The following is a 26,619-nucleotide window of genomic DNA, read 5'->3' on the forward strand; positions in this document are numbered from 1 at the left end:
TCATTAAGATCAGAATTTTGTTTTCCTTCAAGATACATTTATTTCAAGCAAATAGCACATGGAGACAATATTTTCCCCCACCCATGTTCCAGTCTCATAAAGGACCCACTTAATACTTTAAGTGATGTAGATCCTTATTCTCTGCTTATACTGATTACCATGACACAGGCATATAAACAGGATAGATTCAAACCTGAGAATTAACACAAGAAAACAACAATGTTTACTGATGAACCATTTATTTGGACAAGACAAAAAAATCTGCACATTGTTTTCTTTTATATAGAAAGTGAAACATTTCAAATATATTAGTTTTTCTTTCTTCAATAGAATCCATTTCAGTCCAGTCCCAGGAATTGCTTCTCATTTTAGGATTCACGTTTCAGTAACACATATGCACCCATTACAGCCAAAAGAGCATACTGTAAAGAAACACAATGGAAAGTATAGTGCTTGCTTCAGTCTGGAAATACATTTAGAGCCTATGAATATATTCAGAAAAACTCCGTTCAGTAATGGTCTAAGAAAAAAGGGCAAATGACCATCTCTTTCCTCCTGTTTTACCCTCCAAATTAGATAACATGCATGTTAAAGTAAAAGACCTGTAAACATGTAGCAGGAATAAGAATCTAAATAACCACTGCTTAAAACCAGCTGTAATGTTTTTGAATGAGCGTCTGTCTGCTTTTTAACAGATCATTTCATAATACACTGTGAACCAAAAGAAAAAAGAAAGAAAAAATTCTAGATAATAATTTTCCTCCATAACTATCAAATGGTTTGCAAATGAAGTTAACTGTTAGGTATTCATTTCTCTAAAATGATATCTTTCAGTCACACAAATTATACAACTGACTAATGTTCCCTCCCAAGTGTTCCTACCTTGAATTTTGGATAATCATTCATGATTATGGTAACCATCCCAACATATGGCAAAAACCTAAGTTGAAAAATAAAAACAATAAAATTATTCACAGAATATGGGCCCCAGATTCAGATTTAGGAGCTAAATATTTCTTAGACAACATTACTGAATATGATGGCAAAGATGACAAAAACTGCACAGTTGTAAATAAAGAACATAGTCTCTAAAGGGGGATTACTGGTTTAAAAAACAAAAACAAAAAGCTATTTCAAAAACCAAAGCCAATTTTCAAATGAGTATGTGAACTTGAACTAACAATTTTCTCATTCTCAATGGCTACATATGCTACCACAAAATGGATACACATAATTTACTTGCTGAATAAATGAATGAAGCTTTTTTTACAAATTCCATTTGCAGTATCTTTAATAGAGAATTAAAGTTAGCTTTTCTACAGAAATACTGCTGTCAGGAAGCATCTGAGGCAGACAAAGAATTAGGATTAAAAAAACACACTTTATTGGTTTAAGTGAAAAACATTTGTCACTTTAGATATGGTTTTCAGATGATGCTATAAAGTTCAAAGATCAAAAATTACCAACACAGGATCTGAGAGAAAGTTTGAAATCAAACTAACCAATGACTATGCTGACCATTTAAAAAGGGATACAGAATTCACGTTCCCATAAAATTCTTCTTTTATTTATTCAGAAAGCATTTAAGTGCCTCTGTACCCAGGATCCTGCTAGGTACTGAGGACACAAATGACAAAAACTTCTGGGAATGGGGGTAAGAGGGATAAACAGAAAATATGGAGAGACAGGGAGAAGAAACTAGCAAGTGATTAATATTCCTGAGAAATCACCCAACTCTCAATCATTTGGACAAACTGGGGACCAACAGACAATCTTTAGGTTTCCGTTAAGCTAACAGTTTAACTGGAGGTGCCAGCACAGGTAAGGGCAGCTGTGCAAAGATTGTTAAAATCACTGAGCTGGAAGCCCTCAGTCAGCAGCACCTGTGCTGTGAGATGCCTTTTGTGCACAACATCTGGCCCTTGTTTGATGCCTTGGATTCGAGGAACACTGGCTTATCCTGAGGCTTCTCATAGAGAGACTGCTCTGTGGGCATTGACTACAGTTTTCTCTTACCTCCATAAGAACGACACTTCTTTTTCTATTCAAATGTATCAGTGGAGCTTCTAAAAACATGCAAAAGAGAGTCCCACATACTCTCCCTGTGCAGCCTCCAGTACATGAGTGAGTGGACAGTGAAGCAGTCAAAAAAATGAAGGGGAAAAATAAGCCTCAACTGAATGACCAATCCCTGGAAAAAAGCAAAGGTCTGACAACTGAGTGAGGGGAAACAGCAGGGTTACAGATGAAATCACAAAAAAAATGCATTACACAGAAAATAATCATTTGCTTGTTTCAACTGAGTAAAAATTGATCTTAATCTATAGAAGGAAGAATTTTAATACACAATTAAGTAAGAATTTCTTGACAGTGAGGTTTAACCACAGAAAGCTTGCCAAAGGAGGCAATGGAAGAGTTTTCCCTGGAGGCCTTTTAGACTAAGGATATATTCTCTTCTGATTGAGAAGAGGTGGTCTTGTTTGATAACAAAGAGATCAAGTAGATGACATTCAGGTCCATCTGAGTCTCTACAACTACCTTGTAATTAGTTTGTCTGCTTCCTTAATAAAGTACAAATTGCTTGGGAAAAAAATTTTTTTGGACTAGATCAGTGATTCCATTGGCATAGACAATTCTTGGTGAGGAATTTCCTCTACCACTGCAGACTGGCATGTGTGCAGCTTAGACTCTTGGAGAGTTACCAGTTACTGCCTGGGGCACTGAGTGGGTTAAGTGACTTGCCTAGGATCACAGTCAGCATGTGTCAGGGTGGATCTTGAACCTAGGTCTCCCTGACTCTGAAGTCAACTCTCTATCCACTTCACCACACTGCCCCTCTGAAAGTTAGAATTTCAAAATAGAATGGAGAAATTCAGTAATCTGCCTCAAGTAAAAGAGTATTTCCTAGTTCCTTTTTCCCCAAAGTAAGCTGCTGAAATTTCCCCCTTAAATCATGACAAATTGCTGTAAACACCAAGAATGAATAACCTCTGGAGTGCAAGTATATCTCTGAAAAAGAATTCAACCTGTGGCACAGAAAATCGATTTGGGTTTGAGTTAGCACCAGTCCCTGGGAAGTTCTGATAAGTTTTATTTTGTTATTATGGCACAAAACTGGATCATCTGTTATACTCAAAAATTCAATCTCACCGTGGCCAAATCATTTTCTTCATCACTGAAACCACAAAGTATAAAAACAAATTCCTTACCCTCTTGCTCTTCCTACAACATCCTTCTTTTCCAGCCAATTTTGACCTTCTTTGTACAAACCTCTATCATCAACTTCATTATTATCTCCTTTAGTCAGAAATTTGACATTTCCATTGTCTCTGAAAGGCAAAAGGACATCAACTTGTAAATAAGTTTTAGTATGATTAAAAATGAGTTCAGATGTATACTAAAGTCATTCCCTAGGATGATCCAGAAGCACACTGGTAGAGTGGTCATGAGGAAAATTTTGAGAGAGCTCCACATGAAACATACGTATTTGTTGGTCCCCTGATTGTACGCAAAACTTAAAAAAAAATTAATTTGTCATAAATACTACTTCCATCTAAAAGAGTTTATAACAGTTTATAAAGCACTTTCTTTACAGTCTTATAAAATGATGCAAATATTATTCTTTTTATTTTACAGATGAGTAAAACTGAGTCCCAGGAGGTTATGACTTGCCTAAAGTCAACTAGTTAATAAGGTACCACGTCCAGGACTTAGACTCAGGTCATCTGAATTCACTGCATTCAAGCTTCCTCCCAGGCAAGATTCAACTGAAAATATGGTACAAACAAATTCTGAAATACTTCAAGAATCTTTAACAACAAAAGAACATTACAATTCAGAAAAAAAGTCTCAAAGAAATGATGAGCTATCTGTATACCAAGCAATCAAGAATTACTGCTAGTTAAAACTCATTGATACCATGATATTTTGCAATAAGGAAAATGATGCTACCTAATATGCTCAACCTGCTTTCAAATCTGAATGAAGTTCCATGGATTCCTCCTGCTATTAGTCAAACATATGCATATAGCCTTGTGAAACTGAGCACTGTAAGAGAATTTCAGATTAGGCTGAAATCTCAGCAAATGGTTAGTAATTCCTACACTAATATGTCAAAATTCAAATCGGTCAGCATTAAACACTAACCGATTTAATATTACGTGTAGGCCTTTGAGCACTTCACCATCCTTCCACACACCCCTACACCTACCACTTTCTTATTCCACTGATGAGTAACAAATAATTACATAAGGCTCAACTTGAAGCAGAAACCAAACTATTACATTTTAAGTATCACATTAATGTGAAACTTTGGGCATACAGCTTCTGACAAATCAAACAGATCTGGGCACTGATTCTTCTCAATTCTCTTCTTTCACTCGATACTGTATATAATGTGCTACTTCCCTCATCACAGAATACAGTGGAGTAAAAACCAGGATGCTAGAAAAGAGGTAACAACTAATGGCAGTGAACCAGTACGTTTACAGAAAGGTTCTACAAATGGGACCAATTCTAAACATTCTAAAAAGACACTGAGATAGCCTAGACACAAAAACACAAAATTACCAAATTAAATAGCTATAAAGGTCTTTTAAAAAATACAACAAATGAAAAAATGCACAACCATGATTAGATAACATTAAAATGACCCTAAGAATTTGAAACTGCATCAAATAGCAACCAGTCGATTTGACCTACTGGAACTTACATTGTAAAAAACAAACAAACAAACAAACAAAAAACCAAAAGGAAAAAACCCACAGCAATAGAGCATATGAACATAAATTATTGGAAATTATTATTACTTCAATTGTGAACAATTTTTCCCCTTCTAGTAATTAAAAAAACAAAATTATGATAAAAACCAATCAAGGCCATTAACAGATAAAGACAGAGAAAATTTCTTTCTTTAGTAAATGAAAAAGTATTTAGCAAACACCTCGCTGAGTATATTTTAACAATAAATGGAGGCTTAGAACAGATCAATCTTTTTAAGAAGCAGTTAACTCAGGGTAGGAGTTCAAGATATTTGGGAGTAATTGGTAGACTGGAAACCTAAAACTTGAAATTTATATGTATATGTAAAGATTTACTCCATCCTCTTCACAATATGCTGGATTTATGCTTAATCACACAGTTCTTAAGAAGCAAATTAAAACCATCCATTTTGCTACAGAAAAATCAATAACCAAAATAGGTAAAGTGTCATTGTTAATCAGAAATGAGATCTCTAATCAGAAATTAACATGTGAAGTGGAAATTAGTGCTTCCAATTCTTAAAAACCATTTCTATATATTAGCCGTGGTATTTAAAGGGAAAGCAGGTCTATTTGCTGCAGAACAACAGAATTTCAAAATAAGACAACTCCAATTACATGACTAAACAACGACTCAGAGCAAGGAATAAACTAGGTATAAGAAGAGAGGTATTTTATTTCAGGGACACTTCATACTATATTGCTCATTCAACAAGCATTTATTAATCATCTACTACGGGCAGGCACTGTGTTTGGTATTGGGGATACAAAGACACAAATGAAACAGTCACCAAGCAAGCAACGTAAGTTGATTATTTCTCCATGAAATGTTAAAAGAATAAGTCTTCTATCAGAGGTGATCCTTTCTTTGAGTGTTTAGGAAACAACTTTTGACATCAAAATAAGATTTGTTTCGCAAAGGGATACAATGTTCCCTTAAGAAGTGTGTGTATGTATGTATGTGAAAGCACGCTCACATGCACTCGTGTATGTGTGTATATACATGTGTGTATGTGTGTACATATATTTGTGTATGTGTACATACACACACGCACATACGCACACAGCAGAGAAAAACAAGCATGCTGAAAAAGAGATAACTAGTGGCATAAAACCAGTATGTTAGGACAGAAGTTTTACAAAGGCGATCAACTCTAAACATTCTAAAAAGATACCGAGCTAATGTGTATTCATATTACATATGAAATTATATATATATATATATATATATATATATATATATTCACAAAACTTCACATTTGCACATCACTTAATAGTTTCAAAGTGCTTTCTCATGAATAATCTCATTTAATTCTCCCAACAATACTGTGTATTATTGTCATCTCAGTTTTTTGGGGTTTTTTTGCTTTTTGGTGAGGCCATTGGGGTTAAGTGACTTGCCCAGGGTCACCCAACTAGTAAGTGTTAAGTGTCTGAGGCTGGATTTGAACTCAGGTCCTCCTGACTCCAAGGCCAGAGCTCTATTCACTGAGCCACCTAGCTGCCCCTGTCATCTCAGTTTTAAAGATGAGGGAAACAGGTTCACAAAGGCTACAGTGACTTGCCCACAGTCAAGAAGTCAGGATGTGGCAGCAGAAGCAGGGTCACAAACCAGGTCTTTTGATTCCCCGTCTACCAGTCTTTCCACTGCACTTTGCTGACTCTCCAATTATGAACCAAAAAATAAGGAAATACAAAAAAAAATTAAAATTTTCATTACTTTTCATGAACTTTGATGACTCTGTGAACTATAGGAATATCTCTTCCTTCAACTTTAAAAACAACTATTTCACCAGCTCTAATAGGATCTTCCCGGAAATTTGTTAAAAACAGAAGGTCTCCTCTGTGAAATGCTGGCTCCATACTGCCACTAAAAGAGAAACACAAAATAAACACAGAGTTTACATTACGATCTAAAAATGAACAACACTGAAATCTACACAAAATAATATAAACATGCCAATTTAGGTTGAAATTACTTTCAAACACACCCATGTATAATCTACAAATCAACAATACTCCCAAGTACATGTTTCTATTCATTAAAAGGTACAGCCTTCTAACAGCCCCCCAAAAGTGGATAACCTCAGTATAAAGTTAAACATAAAAAAGAATTCTTAAACTTGAGTATAGAAAAGATCATTGGTACTTCCTGCTTTGATGAAGTGAAGATAAGTCTTGCTTTATTAGACAGTAGCTCCTCCTTGATTCCTAGGAAGATAGAAGCCTTATGGCAGATCAAGTTCAAGAATATAGACTTCTGAATCTTTATGATAGAGCCTCTCATTTTTAGCCTTAAAAACTCAGTCTCTTTCCAGTAGATTCTATTTCATCTAGAACCAGAATGTTTTAGCTGGCTGCGATCATTCCCTCCATTTAACTCATGAGGAAGCTGATGTAATCAATAACTTAATAAACAGTAAGTAGTATGTACCAGGCGCTGTACTAGAGACAAAAAATGAAAACAACTCTTCCCCTCAAACAGCCCAGAGAGGTTGACTGATTTAAGGTCAAACAGTGGCAGAGCTGAAACTAGAGCCCAAGTTTCCTAGAGTTCCTGCTAACACCACGCCCAAAAGGGTCAAATTTTCTAAAATTTCAACTAATTTTGAAAGTTAAAGTTGAAGCTACTGTGTGACATTCTCTCCTTCTAAATCCCAATCTTAGTAGATAGGGCTGGAATAATTAAAATGTAATTGGGTTTTATTATAATATGCCACCAGGAAATTATTATAAAATCCTAGAGTCACAACAACTCATTAAATTTATCTATAATTTGTACTCAGAGACTCCCCAACTGAAGTAAAAGAGTTGATTTTGCCTGAACAACTGACTTGTAAGGATCACCTTCTACATATAGCCTTTCTTGATTCTTTCCCATTCCTGGTATACTCCACCCCAAACCACCTTGTATTTATTTAATATGTATTCTATATATACTTATGTACATATTGTCTCTCCTCGGGAGAGCATAAGCTTCCTGAGGACATTTTTTTCTGTGTATTCTCACCTCCTAGCATAACGCCTGGAACGTAGTAAGTTCTTAATAAATGCCTGCTGACTGGCTATATTGGACTGAAGTAGAACAGGGATTGGGAGGAAAAGTCTAGGGTAGAATTCTAAAGGAAGGCCATGCAGCAGAGTCATCATCTTATAGCAGAGATCCCTGGGGGTGACAATGAAAAATGACTCGTGCAAACCATCCTGGTTTTTAGCAAACTATTCTGTTCTGAAAACTACCACAGACTCTTTTTTTTATTAAACCTCACTCCTTTTTCTAGTACATTCCCTTCAAATATATATTGGGCATATAATGACTGCAAACTCCCTCCCGTCAAAGAATTTATAATTTAGTTAGGAGATAGGAAATACATAAAAAGACAGCATTATATGCACTGTATTATTAAAGTGCCAAATGGATAACAAGGACAGTGAGTAAAATGGACAAATGAGGGAGGCATCAAGACAGGAGATGAGGCCTGGGCCAGGTTTTGATGAATAGGTAGCTAGCTACCAGATAACAACTCACATTTATATGTTCTAATATTAATAAAGTGTGCTCCTCACAATAAGCCTGTGCAGATGGGGAAATGGAGGCTCAGAAAGATTAATTGACTTACCAAAGGTCCCATGGTAGTTATTAAGTGGCAGAATTGGGACTCAAACCAGGTCAGGAACAAAGAGACCATGCCAGGTAGTATGGGGAGAACAGGGGAAACAAAGTCAGGAAGGTAAAAACGAATAAGGTTCTCCTGGGGGGCTGTGAGTAATCGGTAGAAATGAAATAAGTCATTTGTGAAGGGGAGTGAAGGAAAAAAGACTGAAAAAATCTGCCTAAGTCAGAATACTAGAACACCACTCTATTCAGTTAGGACTTTTAAGACATGAGTTTAGTTTTCTGAGCAGAATTCAATGACTCTCCCTGACCTGACACTTCCTAGGAGGAAGGGAGAGAATAGTATCAGCACAAGGAAATCCAGTAAAACCTTACCAATCACTAGGTATTCCTCACCAATCACTTTTCTTACATAAAATAGAAATGCTCCATGCTGTAACAGTTCCAGTATATTTTAAAATGTGAAAGATCTAATGTTTAACTAAGCTAGCAAAAGGTCAAATTACAAAGGCCTGGAAAATATTTCCTCCCAAAATTTTTTAAAATTGAAATTATGGTTTCTTTTAGAATATTTAATGTTTTTCTTACATTGCTACTCAGGCTTTCTTGGTTAAAAGAAAATCCAAAATAAATTTAAAAATTAAATAAGATTTAAAGTATCTATGTTGCCTTGTCTACCACATGAGACTACTATGATTCTTGTACCATGCAGACAAACATTCTGTACAACTCTCCATTACAAGGGCTAGATGCATTTTTGTCTCATGGCCCTGCCATTTTTACAAGAAAAGGAAGCAGACACAAACTGCTGATTATCTAACGGTCAACTTATCTCAGTCTTCACTAAATACTGTGACAGATATTGAATTCATTAAGTTTTGGGTTTTTTCCTTTTCTTCCTAAGATAGTTTTTTGAAAATCAGTTCTGTACCTGCTAGACACTGTGGAGGAAACTAAGTTCAAAAACCACTGTAACTTTCTTGTGTTTGACTATATTTTTGGTTTCTTCTGTTCAAGTTTGTCTCCTCAAAGTGTCAAGAAAAAAAAAAAGGAGCCATAAAGCTCCAAACCAAAAATATTTAAAAGAAAATTCAATGAGTAAATTTGTAGCTATCATTTGAACATTTCAATCTGAATTTTCTGAATGTGACTTAGGAAATATAATTTCATTAGAAAATCAAGTTATATACAACACAAGTTATATCACATGGTTGTTGTGAGAAAAGTACTTTCTAAACCTTAAAAGTATTATGCAAGTAATTATTAATAACTACATATTCATATCGCTAAACTAGCAAAGTGACTTTAGAATACTATGATACAACTTTTAAAAAGTATTATTTATATTCATAAAGTTGATAAAATTTGGAAAACTTTTTATTCAAGTATTTATTTACACTACCATAAAACACAAAAAATTAACAATATATCAATGTGACTGAATAAAGAAATTATCATGGAAGACCTACCTCAGAACCACCACAATAGGGCTTTCACTCCCAGTGACAACTATCAAGCCTTTCCATATCATAAGAGCAGAAGATACAATCATGGCAAAATTTAAAACCTGGTAATACAGCTGTGGAAAAAAGTAAAACAAAACAAAACAAAAACAAAAGAATTCTACTGAGGATGTATTTGAATTTTCCAAGTAAAATATGAGACATATATGCTTTTAATGAACTAGTTCTGAATATACATTTAACAATAAACTGAACAACATTTCCAGGGAAGAGATTTCCTTGCTCCAAGAGGAGGGCTCAGAGAACAAAAAGGGATATGGGGGATAGATTACTAGGTGGACTTCTCTAAGTGAAGAATCCCCTCCCTTTACCTCACAAGAATCAACCATTCCACTGTCTTCCAAGGTCTTTACACGAAAGTCTCACATTATCTAATATGAAAATAGAAGGAACCTTAGAGCATGTCCAAGACTTGTTTTCTCCTCCTCTGGTTCAATCTTACAGAAAAAGATCTATTTTTCTTCCTTTCTTTTTATTTTTTTTTTAACTGAGGTGATCAGGGTTAAGTGACTTGCCCAAGGTCACACTGCTATTAAGTGTCTGAGGCTGAATTTGAACTCAGGTCCTCCTGACTTCAAGGCCAGAATTCTATTCACTGTGCCACCTAGCTGCCCCCAAAAGATCTATTTTCAATCTGTGCTAAAGCTCCCCCCTCCCTGTGCCCTTGGTCCTCCACTCCAGGCTCCTTTCAGAACAATGCCCCAATAACACTCATTTTCAAATGTCTCCCCAGGCTAATTACTCTAGAAACATACTCAGATTTACTCCATCCTAAAAAACCTTCCCTTGACCCTTCCACTCCCTCAAGCTGTTATCTACCCATTTCCTGCCAAACTTCTAGAAGGGCACCTTGTTGCCTACACTTCCACACCAACTACTTACTCCTCAAAATCTTTCTACTTGTCTTCCAATACCATCACTTTACTGAACCCAACTGTTTATTCAAAGGTTACTAATTGGTTAATTACTAAAGCTGACAGCCTGTTCTCAGTCCTCGTGCTACCTGAACCCTTTGTACATTTTCTTGAGAAAGGCAGCCTCCCCATATGTCCCAGGCTGGTAGTGCTGCAGCTATTCACAAGCCTGATCTCCTTACTGATCAGCACGTGAGCTTTCCCTGACCTGGGCTGGTTTGCCCCTGTCTGGGCAGCCTGGCAGACCGTGTTTCCGGAGGCTCACCATACTGGTGCCACACTCAGTGTGGACACCTGATTGGCCCAATTCACTGCAATGTTGACCATCCTTTCTCTCCTGGACATTGTCTCTTGCTTGTCTGAAAACTCCTTCTCAAACTTTCAATCTCTTCTCTCTCCCTTTCTCCAGCGTGACACAAAGGAGAGAGCCCAGGGCCTGGAGTGAGGAAGACCTGAGCTCAAATCTGGCCTCAGACACTTATCAGCTATATGACCCCTGAGCAAGTCACCTAACCTGTTTGCCTCAGTTTTCTCAACTATAAAATGGGGATGATAATAGCACCTACCTCCCAGGGAGGTTGTAAGGCTCAAATGAGATATTTGTAAAAAGTGCCTAGCACAGTGCCTAGCATTTAGTAGGTCCTATATAAATGCTTATTGCTTCCCCTCCTTTCCCTTCTCCCCTCTCTTTCATGTCCAGCCTTAATCTCGCTTCTTAATCCCATACTTGCATCATTATTTGCCTGCTGGCCACTCAGAGGTCCAAAACGGAACTTATCTTCTGCTCCTCTTCCAAACGTCTTTGCTTTTTTTTCTTTTGGCTAGGCAATGGGGTTAAGTGACTTGCCCAGGGTCACACAGCTAGTATGTGTTATGTGTCTGAGGCTGGATTTGAACTCAGGTCCTCCTGAATCCAGGGCTGGTGCTCTATTCACTGCGCCATCTAGCTGCCCCAAAACGTCTTTGTTTTTGTTCAGGACATCATCATCATCCTCCTACCCAGATTTGTAATCTTGGAATCACCCCTGACTCTTCCCTTTCCCCCATTCCCTCCTTCCAGTGTCTTCCCTTGCTAACATTCTCTATACACCTGATAAATTAACTTATTAAGACATAGGTCTGACCTATGTTTTAAGTTTTGACTCACCTGATCAAAAGCCCTCAGTGATACCCTCTTGCTACAAGAATAAAATAAAAACTCTTTGGGCATTTGAGACACTCCACAGTTATTGATCTGACTCACCTTATTTCATATTATTCATATTCAGCCTTATTTCATATTATTCCCTTTCTTAGACTGGGGGGAGTAAGGTAGGTAGAGGGGAGGAAGAGCTCATAAGGAAGGGGAATAAGACAGATTGTCTACTATATGTCAGGCACTGCGCTAAGTACTTTACATATATTATCTCATTTTATTCTCACAAAAACCCTTCAAGGTAGGTGTTATTATTCTCCCCATCTTACAGTTGAGGAAACTGAAACAAATAGAGGTCACACAGCTGTTGAGTGTCGAAAGTGGGATTTGAACACAGGTCTTCCTAATTACAGGCCCAACACTATCCACTGCACAACCTGGCCAAACTGGATTATTAACGATTTCCCCAAATCAACATTATATCTACCATCTCAATACACTTCCCCAAAATCAGAATGTTCTCCCTTCCTTATCTTGTCTCTTAAAATCTTTATCTTTCTTCAAGTTCATGTCAGCTACTCTTTGAAGCTTTCTCTGTCCTCCTCTGCCCCCAGCTGTTGTTAGTTCTTGTCCCTCTCCTCAAACTACTTTGTATTGGCTAATCTGTGTAAACGTTGTCATCTGTGTAAATGTTCTTCCCAACCAGTAGTATATAAGCTTCTAGAAGACAAGAGCTGTTTCACTTTTCTTTTCTTTGTATCAAGAGCTAGGCCTAAAAGTCCCGAGAATTAACATCAGAAGAATTCCAGCATTAAAAGTTGGGTTTCTGCATCAAGGAATGGCTTGGGACCCACAGAAAGCACTCAGCAATATCCCAAACATGATCTCCCTTGCTTTTCACCTAGTGAACTTTAGGCCCCTGGCTCATTGTCCACATAGAATTTATAATAAGATTACTATAAATTTTCAAATCTTTATGATTTTGTAGTAGGGATCAGCATAAAAGAGAAAAGAGACTCCTTATAGAATCCAAATTTGAATCTCCACAAAACATTCTACTTTTGACTGTCACATTCAACAGGATTTGACCTTATGTTAAAAAAAAAAACAAACCATTTTAATAATTACAGAAAAATGCTTAATTAAATATGAATACCAGCTTCATTTTTGACCTTTCTCCTAGAGTATGATCATCCCACAAATTAAAATTAAAAGAGCATCCAAATAAAGAATACAGTATGTACTTTTGTTTCATCAAATGTACTGTATTATAAAGCTCTGTGCTAAACTTTGCTTTTAATTAATTTGGACTTAATTCATTTAAACGTTCCCTGTAATTGATTATAGGGAGGATATAGATCATAGAATTTGAAAACTGAAAAGGGACCTAAAAGATCATCTTCTTCAGTCCCCTTAATTTATATATGAGGAAATAGAGACTCAGGGGAAGTTATGGAGCTTGCCTGAGGTCCCAGACAGTAACAGAACAAGGGATGAGAACTTAGGGTACTATGCCTGCAACATAAATTTGAAATTTGTTTTACCTAAGACTTTTTGCAGATAACAGGATAAGTAATGCCTAAGAAATAAAAAATAGAGGGTAAAATAAAAGCTTCATCCTGATGATCTGACATGGCTCTTTACTTTTAAAATATTTATGAATCATAATTCCCATCCTAATAACAACGGTCACTTTAGCCTTGGAGAAAATGATTTAATCTTATTTGCAGGAGAACTTAGGTCAAGACATATCTGCAATTAAAAGCTGTTATTTCTATTTTGGGTTATACTTCCATAAATGTAGAGAATCGCAGTATTTTAAATACACCAAAGCTTCTAAATAATAATGCCATTGGGAATGGGAAGGAATAACATGTTATGGGTTACACCACATCAAAACAAGGCCAATATTCAATAACTAAGCCCCTTTAAATAACCTACAAGACAGACCCATGCTCTATACTGAAAAGCACTATAAAGTCCAAAGAAGTTAACTTGCTCAAAGTCACTTAACTATGTGATGTGAGACAAGATATTTAATCCTCTTTTGGGTCCAAGTTTCCTTAGTTATTTAAAAATAAGGGGGGGAGGGGGTTGAATTAGTTTACCTTAACAAACATTATGTGAAAGGTACTCCATTAGGCACTAGGAATATTTCAAATGGTTTACAATCTTACAGATGTGGGTACTCCCTAAAACGGTGAAGTTCGAAAATGCTCTACATCTTTTTATCCTGCAGGACTCCTCACCACTTCTTTCCCCTTCCAATCCCTGCCTCCTCCCCACCCCACCCCTCCCACCTCCATCCTCCGCCCCTACCAACTTTCCACAAAGGGTCCAATAAATGTGCTGTTGGCCTTTTTCTAGGACAGGAGTTCTTAACCTGGGATCTAGGGATGTTTTAAAAAATATATTTTTTGATAACTATTTCTAGTACAACTAATTTCTTTTGTAATTCTATGTGTTTCATTTTATGCATCTGAAAACATTATACTAAGATGGGACCCATGGGCTTCATCAGACTGCTAAAGAGACCTATGATCCTAGAAAGGTGAAAAACTTTGCTCTGGGAATTTTAATATTTCTTAGGTACCAGTACAGTATTTGAACTGCCCTTCTATATATAATCCCTGGGCTAGGACTGGCCTACCTCCTTATCTTTTACACTGCTTCTTGTAACCAAATGATCACTGGCCATAACTCATTTATGCCCACTGAACATTTTTCCACTGCCCTTTAGGTAACCTACAATCTTGATTTTTCCGCATGTGATGCATTCCATAAATCACAGCCACACATTATCACTGTAAAATTACTTGGTGTTAAAATGAGGGTTTTTGTTTGATCAGTGAAAGCACTGAGCAATTTTCTAAATGCGATCCTACCTTCTTTAATCTTGTTATTCAACTCTGGGCCTAGCTCACCATCCAAGGCACATGTAATAATGAACCAACTCTTATTAGCTGTGCAAACAAATGTAGATCAGTCTAGATGAAAGGCATTCTTCAACCACATGGTTTTGCCCAGTGGACTATTAACACCCCCTTTGCTCATTCTATATTCCAGTCAACTCAGATGTACTATTTCTCACTCCCTTAACCTGTCCTGCTCTTTTCTACCTTTGTGCATGATATGCCAACCACATATCTACTCCCACATCTCTGTCAAAATCCATTTCTTCCTTTAAAGCCAAGAAACCTCCTCCATGAAGCCTTCCTTGATGCCCCTTCTCAACTACAAGTGCTCTTTGGCCTTCCTAAATTCCTCTTAGTACTCTGTTTAGGGGGCAGCTAGGTGGTGAAGTGGATACAGTGCCAAGTCTGCAGTCAGGAAGACTTCACCCTGCTTGCCTCAGTTCCTCATCTACAAAATGAGCTAGAGGAGAAGTGGCAAACCACTCCAGTATCTTTGCCAAGGAAACCCCAAAAGAGGTCACAAAAAGTCCAACGTAGCTGAAAAACAACTGAACAAGAGCACTCTGTTTAGCCCTCTCCTGTGCATTGATGATAGTATAAACTGCATCATACTTCTGAATGAAAGAACCCATACACATCCGCTGAGCAGTAAGAAGACCCCCAGTCCCTGGGGACACCCTCCCTGCTTGCTTCTCGGCTGCTCCCATCACTTGGATGAGATAACAGTCAAGTCTATTCCTTCCAGGAATAAGGAAGACTACCAGGCTGTACCATCTGCTGTGCCAATGCCTCCACGCTCTCTGTGCCTTATCATCTGCCTTGCTTCTGTGCCCTGCAGTTCCTTGGCACTGTGATCCAACACACTTACGTAACCCTAAACACCTCAGGCTTTGCCACCTGCCCCTCCACAGCACTCTTAGGACTTCTGGACCTTTCTATCTGCCCTGCAGCTAAGTTCTTTCATGTGCTGTCTCCTCCAATCAGAGGGTAAAGTCCTTGCTGGGAAGAACAGTCTTGTTTGTTCTTTCTTTTTTTGTATGAGGCAATTGGGGTTAAGTGACTTGCCCAGGCTCACACAGCTAGTAAGTGTCAAGTGTCTGAGGACACACTTGAACTCAGTTCCTCCTGACTCCAGAGCTGTGTTCTATCCACTGTACCACCAAGCTGCCCCCTGCTTTTTCTATATGTATCTGCAGAGCTTGGCACAGCGCTTGACCCACTGCTTAATAAATGCTTTTTCGTTCATTTTACTTGTCTGCATTTTTATTTATCTGGTCTTACCTACTAGAATGCAAGTTCTCTGGGAATAGTTTTATTTAACATTTGTATTCCTAGAACACAGTCTTGCACACAGGCACTTAATATTTGTTGAATGGAATATAATTTCTTGAATGTATGACCAGAAAAGGAGGTGGATTGGTGAAGTAATAAGAATGAGAGACAACAAATGGCTAGCTCCAAAAGAAGATATACTGTGAGTTGGTAGATAGATCCTCTGGAGAATTCATGGAAAAACATGGACAAGTATGACAAGAAGGATAAGAAGGCATAGATGGATTACCATCTGCCTTACTGAAGGGTCTCTAGATGGATTGCCAGCTGTACTAGTGGAAAGATACCCATCCCATCCAGATATAAGGAGATTTAACTGGAAAATGCTCCAGGACACTTTTAAACAAAGTTTGCTATTTCTGAGGCAAGGTTTCCAAGTCCTTTGTGTTCACACAGATTTAATTCAACAAAATGTAATGCAACAAACATTTATCTGGTGTCATCTACTCTATGATGGTTACTTGCAGGACACTGTGTTAGGCAATGAAAATACAAAGACAAAAATGGAACAGTCCCTGACCCCCATCCCTACTAGGGGGATAAACTGGGTATGCAAGTAAATAAATACAAAGTAATGAGAGGGAGGGAGCTAAAAACTGGAAGAGAGGGAGAGAAAAATCAGGAAAGGCCAAATGTAGGAGGCGGCACTTAAGTGATACTTGGAAAGAAGTAGTGGATTCTGTAAGATGACAGATAAAGAAAGATGCTCATTGGTTCAAAGTCATGAAGGTGGGAGAGGGAATGCATGTACGGGGAGCAACTACAAAGCCAATCTGACTGGAAGTGGATACTACCAGAGGAGAAAATAATGTGAACTAAGACTAGAAATGTAGGTGGTAGTCAGATTGCCCAGGTTTTAAACACCAGGCCAAAGTCTGTTTATTTTATCCAAGAGGCAACGAGGAGCCGCTGGAAATTTTTTGAGCAAAGCGATGACACGGTTAGATCTGCGTTTTAGGCCTATCAATTTGGCAGCTGTGTGGAGGGTAGCTAGGAAGCAGATTCTTATTTTTAGCTTCTTATTTGGCAAAAGCATCATACAAAGAATTTAATTTCTTCCCTGTTCTTTTCAGCTTGAAATCTTGAGGGAAAATAAAATCAATTAAAAAATTATTTTCTTCGAGCAAAATAATCTGAGAGCAAGATGCTAACCTGAAACTTAGCATCCCGTTTACCTGGTGATTTCTTTGGTTAATATTCTGTGCACAGCACTTCCATGATCAAAACGGAATTCAATGGGAAAAGTAAACTTAATACCAAAGACAACATGTTAAGAGTTTGAAAATTTTAAAACAAAAAGTTCAGTCTATAGTTAATGTCAACTGAGGATTACAAAAATGACAGCAACTGACTACCAGATGTACATTTTCTGATACCTCAGCTAACACACTTTCTTCTTTCCTCTCTTAAAATGGAAACAGAGACAAGAGCAGTCCCTTTACAGCAGAGAAAGTAGTCCCAGGTTCTGCATGCACTATTTAATAGATTTTGGAAGGCAAAAGAAAAAAGGATCTCAAGCAGGAGAATGTGTCCAAAGAACAAGTATAAGCAGGCAGCAGAAGCTGAAATTCTGAAGAAATTAATGTTTTACATTTTTAATCAGGAGAAGCATAATGAGCAAACAACAGAGTTGGCTAACAGACAAAGTAGGAGAATAAATCAGGGGTTAGTTAGGAGGAAGGCATTTCAGAAGGTCAGGTCCTCCTGACAGTCAGCAACTCTCAACAACTTATTTTGGAGGATTTATTTTTTAACTATCCAGTATTACCATAATGACATATTTTAACAAAGCAACCGTAGATTCCTGGAGGATTTTTCTGTTGATAATATCAAGGAGTAGGAGAATCAGTCGGTTTTTCAAAAATGTTCTCTATTAAATTTAGTTACAGCTGTCATAGCAGCCGAAGAGCTACACAAAACTTGAAACACCCAGGTGCCAAAACATATTCCTTAAAATATATGACAACACTTCCTATGACATGCTCTGCAATTCTACCTGGAGAAATGTGGTGCCTCCACTGAAGTTCTCTGATAACCATCATGATGTAAAGGTGATCTCGAGCTCTTTAAACGCTATGCCAGCAAAATGTGAGCTCTAGCTGGACCTACTAAACTGGAAAGGCTTGCAACATAGACCCAGCAAGAAAATGTGAGTCTGCTGTCCGATGGGTATCCTAGATAGGTTCACTGAGAGACTCACCATCAAAGATTTGGCCACCAAGTGATGAATTTTGGTAGGCCAGAGCAATTCGTGGCCAAAGAACAAGTTATATTCTGTCATCATTCATCATCCCTGCCTTAAATGTACTGAGGCAGCTTATCAGACTGTGGTCCCTGAAGGAATTTGAGATAGGAACAGCATGGTTCCAAGTTCAGGGAAATGTATGGGAGTGCATTGTTCATTAGCGTCTACTGACTAGGGAACTAGCCACACAATTCATCAATGATCATTTTTACTTATAGACTAGATTCTGCCCTACTCACCCACCATAGTCCAATATGGAAATTCAATTCATATTTGCAACATAATTACAAGGTTGCAAGGCTGAGTAGTGGTAAATCATTCTCCAGTCAAGGGCCCATAAATAGTTTGTACTCCTCTCCTAGACTCTCAAGGCCTACTGAATCCCAATTGGCCCTTCTCTGACAAGGTATATGACAAGGTAGACCACCACCTGTCTTGAGGGTCTAGCACAGCAAAAACCCTTATGGGCAACAAGACAATACATTAATGACTAAATTGGTTAGCTTCAAATTCTTTCTTGGTGGTAATTGTCCCTGGAATATAACAAATGCTATGACTCTACCACCTCTAGTCTGTGACTTCAATGTAGATTTGTTAGTTGTGTTACTACAATTTTTGTTGTTTATGAAAGTAATGTGATATAACTGAAAGAAGCCTCAGTGATTGACTAGCCAAAGACTAGAACAAGGAAGCAATCTGAAAAGACTAGGTCTCTTAAGGGATGAGAGGGAGGGAGTGAAGATGAAGGTACAGACACAGACAAATAGCTAGAAAGCTTAATGATTTCTTAAGTGTGACCACAGTATGCCAAAGGAATTATGCATACTAAGCTTACTCTTTTTTCATATAGTCAAAGAGCTCTAGTATCTGCTCACTCTAGATTGCTATATGTGTAATGGGTTTCAGTTCCATGTGTCTTCTTGGGTATAAAATAGTATAACACGCCTGGTTCAAGAGCCATTCAGGTTTCTTTATAGTTCTGACAGAGCTCACCAAATCCTGGCTGGACTCTATATATGCTGAAGTATGCCCTAGAACTTATGGGGGGTGGGGGTCACAGATAAGCACATCAACCAGGTAGCCTTTAAGACCCATAAACTGTTCATTTCTCTACGTAAGTTCCTTGTGAGTTTCTTTTTCTCTGATGCAATTAGACTTATTTTTCACTTATGTCAAATTGGATTACTGGAGCTAATGGTCAAAAACTCACAATTTAACAACACCATCAATATACCTCCTCCCATAGAGAGAAAGAACCGGTCCTATCTTTTTTTTTTAACATGCTACAACATGGAGTAGTGGTTACAAGGGTCCTATAAGTACTACTCAAGGATAAATAAAGCAGTTAATTTAATGTTTAAAGAAACAGTGTTTAAAATGGAACTCCCTAAACCTGTCCTTCCTGGTGAAGACAGCACTACCCTTTCAGTCATTTTGGTTTACAAGCTTGGAGTCACCCTTGCCTCTTCCCCTCTCCCTCATCCTCCATGTCCATTCAGTTGCCAAATCTCGTTAGTTCTACTTCCATAGCCTTTCTTGGATCACTCCTCCATGGCCACTGTACTAGTTCAGGCCATTTTCTCCTCTTACCGGGATTGCAACAACTAGTTGCAGGACTTCCAATCTCTCCCCTATACAAATCCATCTTCTAAACAGCTGCCAAATCAAACTTCCCTAGAAATAAATCTGACCACGTCATTCTCCTAAACAAGGACTTCCAATAGCTTCTTACTGTCTGCAGGATAAAATACAAACTCCTCAGCCCGGTACTTAAAGCACTTCACAAAATGGCTCCAACCTGCCTTTTCAGGTTTTTTCCCATTACACTTGATGCCCAAGTAAACTGGCTTACTTGTCCCCAAACTTAGCATTCCTCCTGGTTTGTCCATGCCTGGAATACATAGGTACTTCCTCCTCATTTCTACCTCTTTGAATTCCTAGACTTCTTAATGTGCCACCAAAATCCCACAAAAAGCCTTCCGAAGCCCCCTTTGTACTTTTTCCTTTCTCAAATTATCATGTATATACTTATCTGCTTAAATATTGTATAATCCCCACTCCCCCCCAGGTAAGGGCTGTTTTTCATTTTGTTATTTGTATCCCCAGTACCTGGTACACATGGTAGACAGTTAATAAATGATTGCTGGATTGAATAAGATTTAACAAGCTCATGATTTGGATTTTCAGCCTAAAAACTTAGCCATTCTCAGAAGACTCCACCCAGTTCTCACTCACCATTGGATCAGGCCCTTACAACCCAAAGCTAACTACAGAACCAAGGGCAAGTAAGGAGGAGAGCAATTCTTGTTCCTAACCTGCTCCCAGAGGTGGTGATTAATTTTCACACCCATGGATATCTCAGGATCATAGAACTTCAAAGGTAAGAGAGACCTTCAAAGTGAAATAGCACAGCTTTCTTCTCAACATAGAAATCTCTTCTATAAGTAGTTCAGGTTTTTAAAACCGTGAAAGGCTGAACTAGGTCGATGTCAGTACAATGGGGAAGGAGGAAAGAGAGTCAAGTGATTCAACTAAATTCAACCTATTCAAAGAGCAGGTGTTTATTAAACATACACACAGAGAGACAGACACACACACACATGCCCACGTGCACTCATGCCTTAGTACACAAGCAAGGCAATGGAGATAGAAATATGGTGGAGGGACTACCACAGTCCTTGCCCTTAAGATGGTTACAATCTAAAGGGGAAACTGAACATGTACAAAGAAACATGGTACAAAATGGAATATAATAAAGGCAAAGGAGAAATGCAGACAAAATACTTTAAAAGAATTTGAGCAGGAAGAGAGTTTTAAATTGAAGGAAAGAAGAGATGGAATTTAACAAAGTTTCATAGAGGATATGAACTAACAGGCACTCCAATAAGGGGGCAAGAAGATGGAATACCTTCCAGTTACAGGATATGACTTCCGCAAATGAGTGGAGGAAAGAGGATGGATAAGAGAGCAGAGTGGGAGAGCAGTTAAGTTTGACTAGATTGTTGTTGTTTATTCTTCATTCTCAAAGGAGGACCATGATGACATCAGCAAGGTGATGCCAAGACATGCAAGTGAACTGGATTTAAGTGAGGGAGGGCTGTGCAAAGTTACCAGCCTTACTCTGTCCTCCAGAGTCATCTGGGTCCAGGGGCAGGATATAAATGAGGACGACTGGAGATGACCTCAGATGCACTGTTAAGCTAAGGTCTTTCCCAGGTCTCAATTTGTCTGAGGCAATGCCCATTCAGTGATTAAGGCTAGGTAAGAAAGGAGGCAAAAAAATGACCTCTTTTACCTAGTCCAAAAAAAAATCAATCTGGAAGGGAAACACCCTCAGGGTGTCTGGCCAAAATATAAACAACTGCTATTCACACTCACTCAGAGCCACCAAAACACAAACAATGACCAAGTGAGGCTTGGGTTGGGAACTACTGTTGGCCAATCAGTGAGAGCCAGAGTGATTTGGATTTAAGGCACGGTCATTAAAAAAGAAATCTAGCCCCTAACCCCCCTCAGCAATCAAAATTTATATTCCTTTGGGCAGAGCACCCAGAGGTAAAGCTATGATTCCCTATGTGGACAGAGGGAGAGGAAGGAGGGAGGGAGAGGAGGGAAAGAAGGAAAGAAGGAAGGAAGAGGGAAGAAGGGAGGATGAGATGGAAGAAGGAAGGAAGGAAAGAAGGAAGGAAAAATGACTAGAACATGGTACATGAAGGGAAGCAGAGTAAAAATAAAGGTTAGCCTGAAATTTAGGTTGAAGACTTGACTGAATGGGGAGGAATGGGAAGACAGGGCCAATGTGACAGCTGTGCTGTCTTTAAATATTTGAAGCATTATCATGAGAAAGTGCAATGAGATGCATGACTAACACAGATGTTAACAGTGTATTAGAAAGACTACTTGGGCAGCAGTGTAAAGTATGGATTGGAGGGAAGACAGAATAGTGACAGAAAGATCAGTCATAAGGTGTACTAACAGTATCAAATCTTAAAACACACAAAAAAGCAGTAATCAGAGAAACAATTTGGTGCTGGTTAAAAAATAGTGCTTGATTAATGGAACAGATTAGTAACACAAATGAACTATAATAGCCTAGTGTTCAATAAACTTAAAGATTACAGCTACTGGAGTAAGAACTCATTATGTGACAAAAAAATGCTAGGAAAATTGGATGGCATATATCAACACCTCATACCATATAAGAAATAAGTTCCAAATGCATATGTGACCTAGATATAAAAGGTTACAATATAAACAAATCAGAGGAACAAGAAAGAAATGACCTTTTGATCTATGGATAATGTTCATGACCAAGCATGGCATTAAGAAGATCACAAAAATAGAAGACAATAATGAATATATAAAATTTAAAAGTTTCTGAATAAACAAATCCAATGCAGCTAAAGTTAGAAAGGAAAGTTAACTGGCAGAAAAAATCTTTGCAGTAAATTTTTCTCATTTCCAAGATATATAAGAAACTGATTAAAATTTGTAAGAATAATAACTATTACCCAACTGATAAATGGTCAAAAATTATGAACAGGCAATTCTCAAGGGAAGAAATCCTAGTAATATATAACCACATGAGAAAATGCTCCAACTCACTAATGATTAGAGAAATTATAACTAAAGCAACTCTAAGCTCACATCCATCAGACTGAGCAAGTTAACAAAAAAACAAAATGACAAATGCTGGAAGGCCTTTGGGAAAACAAACATAATGACTTATTGTTGTTGAAGCTATGAATTGGTCCAGCCATTCTAGAAAGCAATTTGGAAATATGCCCAAAAAGTTACTAAGTTATGCCTTCCCTTTGGAATAGCAATACCACTACTGGGCTTATATCCCAGGATCAAAGAAAAAAAAAAGGTCCTATATATGTGTGTGTGTGTGTGTGTGTGTGTGTGTGTGTGTGCATGTATACACATACATACATACACACACATATATGTATATATATGAAAACATTTACATCAGCTCTTTTTATAGTGGCAAAAAAACCAAAAAAGTAAGAGAGTAGCCATCAATTGGGGAATGGCTGTGACATATGTATGTAACAGAATTGTGCTATAGGAAATGATGAAGGAGATAGTTTCAGAGAAATCTGGGAAGACTTTTATGAACTAATGAAGAATAAAGTGAATGGAACTAGGAGAAAAATTTGTACTCTTAACAACATTGAAAAAATACACAATTTTGAAAAACTTAAAAACTCTGATCAAGAAAATGATCAACCACGATTCCAAAGGGCTGATGAAGAATACTATCCATCTCTTGACAGAGAAGTAACTGACAATATGAAGAATGAAACATTTGTAGACATGGCCAATATGGGAATTTGTTTTGCTTAATTATGCACTGTTGCCAGGAATTTGTTTTTCTTGTTTCCTCTGTGTGTGTGGATGGGTGTGTAGGGGGAGAGTGGGAGGGAGAGAAAATGCTTATTAATTAAAAAATAAAATACAATTTACTTATAAAAAACATCTTTCAACTACTGTTTCTAGTTCTTCCCCTTGGGCCCAGCAGAATAAATCTAATCCTTCTTTCACATGACACTCTTCAAATACAGGCACTCAGGAATCATGTCCTTCCTCAAATCTTCTCTTTTTTGGGTTAACCATTATGTTTTCTTTAAGTGATGCTCATTCATTGTGGAAAGTACAATGTCCATAAAATGAGAACTAGAGCTTGGGAGGAAGGTTAGGGTTTAAGATACACATTTGGAGTTACCTACATAAAGAGATGAGGATCGAGGACAAGGACCTGGGAAGCACCTACATTTGGTGTTGACAAGAGGAAAAGGAATCAGAAACAGAAAGGAAAAAAAAAAGGATCAGAGGTAAGAAACTAAGGTCAGCGGAATGCAAAAGAAGCCAAAGTACAAGAGTTTCAAAGAGATGATCAACGGTGTCAAATACTGCAGAAGAAAAGGCTACTAGATTTGGTAACTCCCAAATAACTTTTGAGAGAACAAATTTAATTGAGTGGGAGGCAAAAAAAGTATCTCCAATAATAAAAGCAGGTTATAAAAACAGCTAGCATTTTACAGCACTTACCACGTCCCAGACACTGCGCTAAGTGATTTACAAATATTACCTAATTCAATTCTCACAAGAACCCTTCCAGGTAGGTGCCATTATTATCCCCATTTCACAACTGATGAAAATGAAACAGAAAGAGGTTAAGTGGCTTGCCCAGAGTCACACAGCTTGTAGGTGTCTGACAGTGGATTTGAACCTAGGTCTTTCTGACTCAATTTTTTGTTATGTTTTGAGTAGGCACTCAAACAATGTTTGTATAATTTAACACAAGTAAATCAAATTCAGTGAAGGAAATTGGAGGAATTAGCCTTGGAAAAGATCATGAGACCCCTGATAAAAGATAAAGATTCAGAGTATCATTGAGGTGGAGAAGGAAAAGTTCACACCACAGCTGCAATCCTCTAGTTACACAAGTGACCAGGTCAACTGAAAGCTTGGGGGCAGGTTGGAATAGGGACAGCAGGAAAACATTTCAATAGTTATCTTAAGGGATAAAAGAATTTCGGGGTGAAGGCCCAAGTGAAATTAGGCAACATGAATTCACACAACCAGGCAGCAATGCTTAGATGCGCAGCAGCAAACAGACAATGAAGCAGGGCTGTAACAGCCCTTCAGACAGAGGAAGACAGCTTGTCACTGATAAGCTGTCTGTTTTACAGGCCAAACATCCGAGGCTCCTTCAAGTGTTCCTCAAAGACCGGTTTCCCAACGCCTCACCATCCTACCCAGCCGCCCTCGTCCTGGGGTATGAAAGCAGACACCGCTGGGTACCAGACCTGACATGCTTTATCCCTCATCCTCCAGTGCCTAGTATGGTGCTTGGCACACAGCTCAGCCCCCTGCAGAAGTTGGCTGAATCAATCCTGTGCCCTTATGTCACAACAGAATGTAAGCTCCCTGGGAGTAGGAGCAGTGCCTAATCTAAACTTGTCTACTTGTCTACCCCACAACTTACATACAGGAGGGGCTTCATAAATGTTTGAAAAGCAAACTGGTTACTGATCCCAGGACCTACCCGCCCCCCACCCCCCCCGAGGCTGCCGGTCTCACCTCCTCAGGTAACGTAAGGTTGGCTGTCCTTCACTTCCCTCCCTTCCAGGCCTCCGCCCATCACCCCCGGGGTGCAGTTCTCGAGGAGCCCGCGCACTCCCCGGAGCCCCGACACCCCAAGCCCAGCCCGGGCACCCCGGGCCTCCAGTTACCTGGCGCTTGTTCATCTTCCTTAAGTCCCCGAAGATGTCCATGGCGGCTTGCCGGAGCCGGTCCCCCAGGACGCTGCGTACCACAGGGAGGAAAAAGGGGGCCGAGCAGGCCAGCGAGCTCCGGGCAAGGGGCTGTTACCGGAGCAACGTCGACACACCTGCCTGGCGCCCCCTTCTCCCTCCCTTCCTGCTTCCTCGACGCCTTGTCTGGACCGCGCTACGGCGAGTCCGGGGGACAGGTAGGACCCATTGATAGGCGGCCCGCTTGGGCGGCTGGGAGGTGTAGTCCTCTACCTTGGGCCCCGCGCCGGCTGGAGAGAGCAGAAAACTACTACTCCCAAAATGCCTCTGGGGTGAGAGCATCCTTCTGCTAGGACCCTGAGCCTGTGGGAGGAAGGCGACGGGGCGGGCTCTAGAAGGCAACCGGCTGCCACTAACGCTGCTTCCAGGAGACCATGGCTAGAGGATTCGGGTTCTGAATGTCTCCAGGATAATTAGGTATAAAGAAGGAATATCCCGCTGGGATGGAATTTCTTGACATTCCGTCCAGGCATCTTGAGGACAACTAAAAACCTACGGGATGGGCTGCGCCGTGTACCTTGGTCATTGGGCGGTGGAAGGCGTGGGGAGGCGTGGCCTGGGTGGGCGGGGCACGTGGGGATTGTTTAGGTATAGTGAAGGTGCTCCGGGGAATCTTTAAGTGCTAGTGTGGGAGCATCCAGGAGCAAAGAATGTTAAAATTGGAAGAAGTCATCTAGGCAAACCTCTCTTTTTAATATGAAATTCAGAAAGTACGTTTCATAAGGACAACTAAGAAGACCAAAAGCAGTTCTACAACAATTAAGACAAAGGATATTAACAAACAGTTCTTCAAAAAAGAAATGCGCACTATTAACAAACATATGAAAAAAATTGGTAGAGCTGTGATTTTGAAA

At 38.8% G+C, this 26,619-nt stretch overlaps 1 protein-coding gene across 1 annotated transcript; it reads right to left on the bottom strand.

Annotated features, from left to right (window-relative positions):
* Nucleotides 1–222: 222 nt before the first annotated feature.
* On the bottom strand, nt 223–25,926 carry SEC11C (SEC11 homolog C, signal peptidase complex subunit). Its single transcript, XM_020995022.2, has 6 exons — nt 25,685–25,926; nt 9,846–9,955; nt 6,481–6,630; nt 3,210–3,329; nt 883–940; nt 223–422 (listed from the first exon to the last, which is right to left on the bottom strand). Exons 1-6 carry the CDS (start codon nt 25,724–25,726, stop codon nt 369–371), a joined length of 534 nt encoding a protein of 177 aa, XP_020850681.1. The 5' UTR covers nt 25,727–25,926; the 3' UTR covers nt 223–368.
* Nucleotides 25,927–26,619: the final 693 nt, after the last annotated feature.

This window comes from Phascolarctos cinereus, unplaced genomic scaffold (genome assembly GCF_003287225.1).
Source record: "Phascolarctos cinereus isolate Bilbo 61053 unplaced genomic scaffold, phaCin_HiC Scaffold_4;HRSCAF=312, whole genome shotgun sequence".
In the NCBI taxonomy this organism is placed as follows: Eukaryota; Metazoa; Chordata; class Mammalia; order Diprotodontia; family Phascolarctidae; genus Phascolarctos; species Phascolarctos cinereus.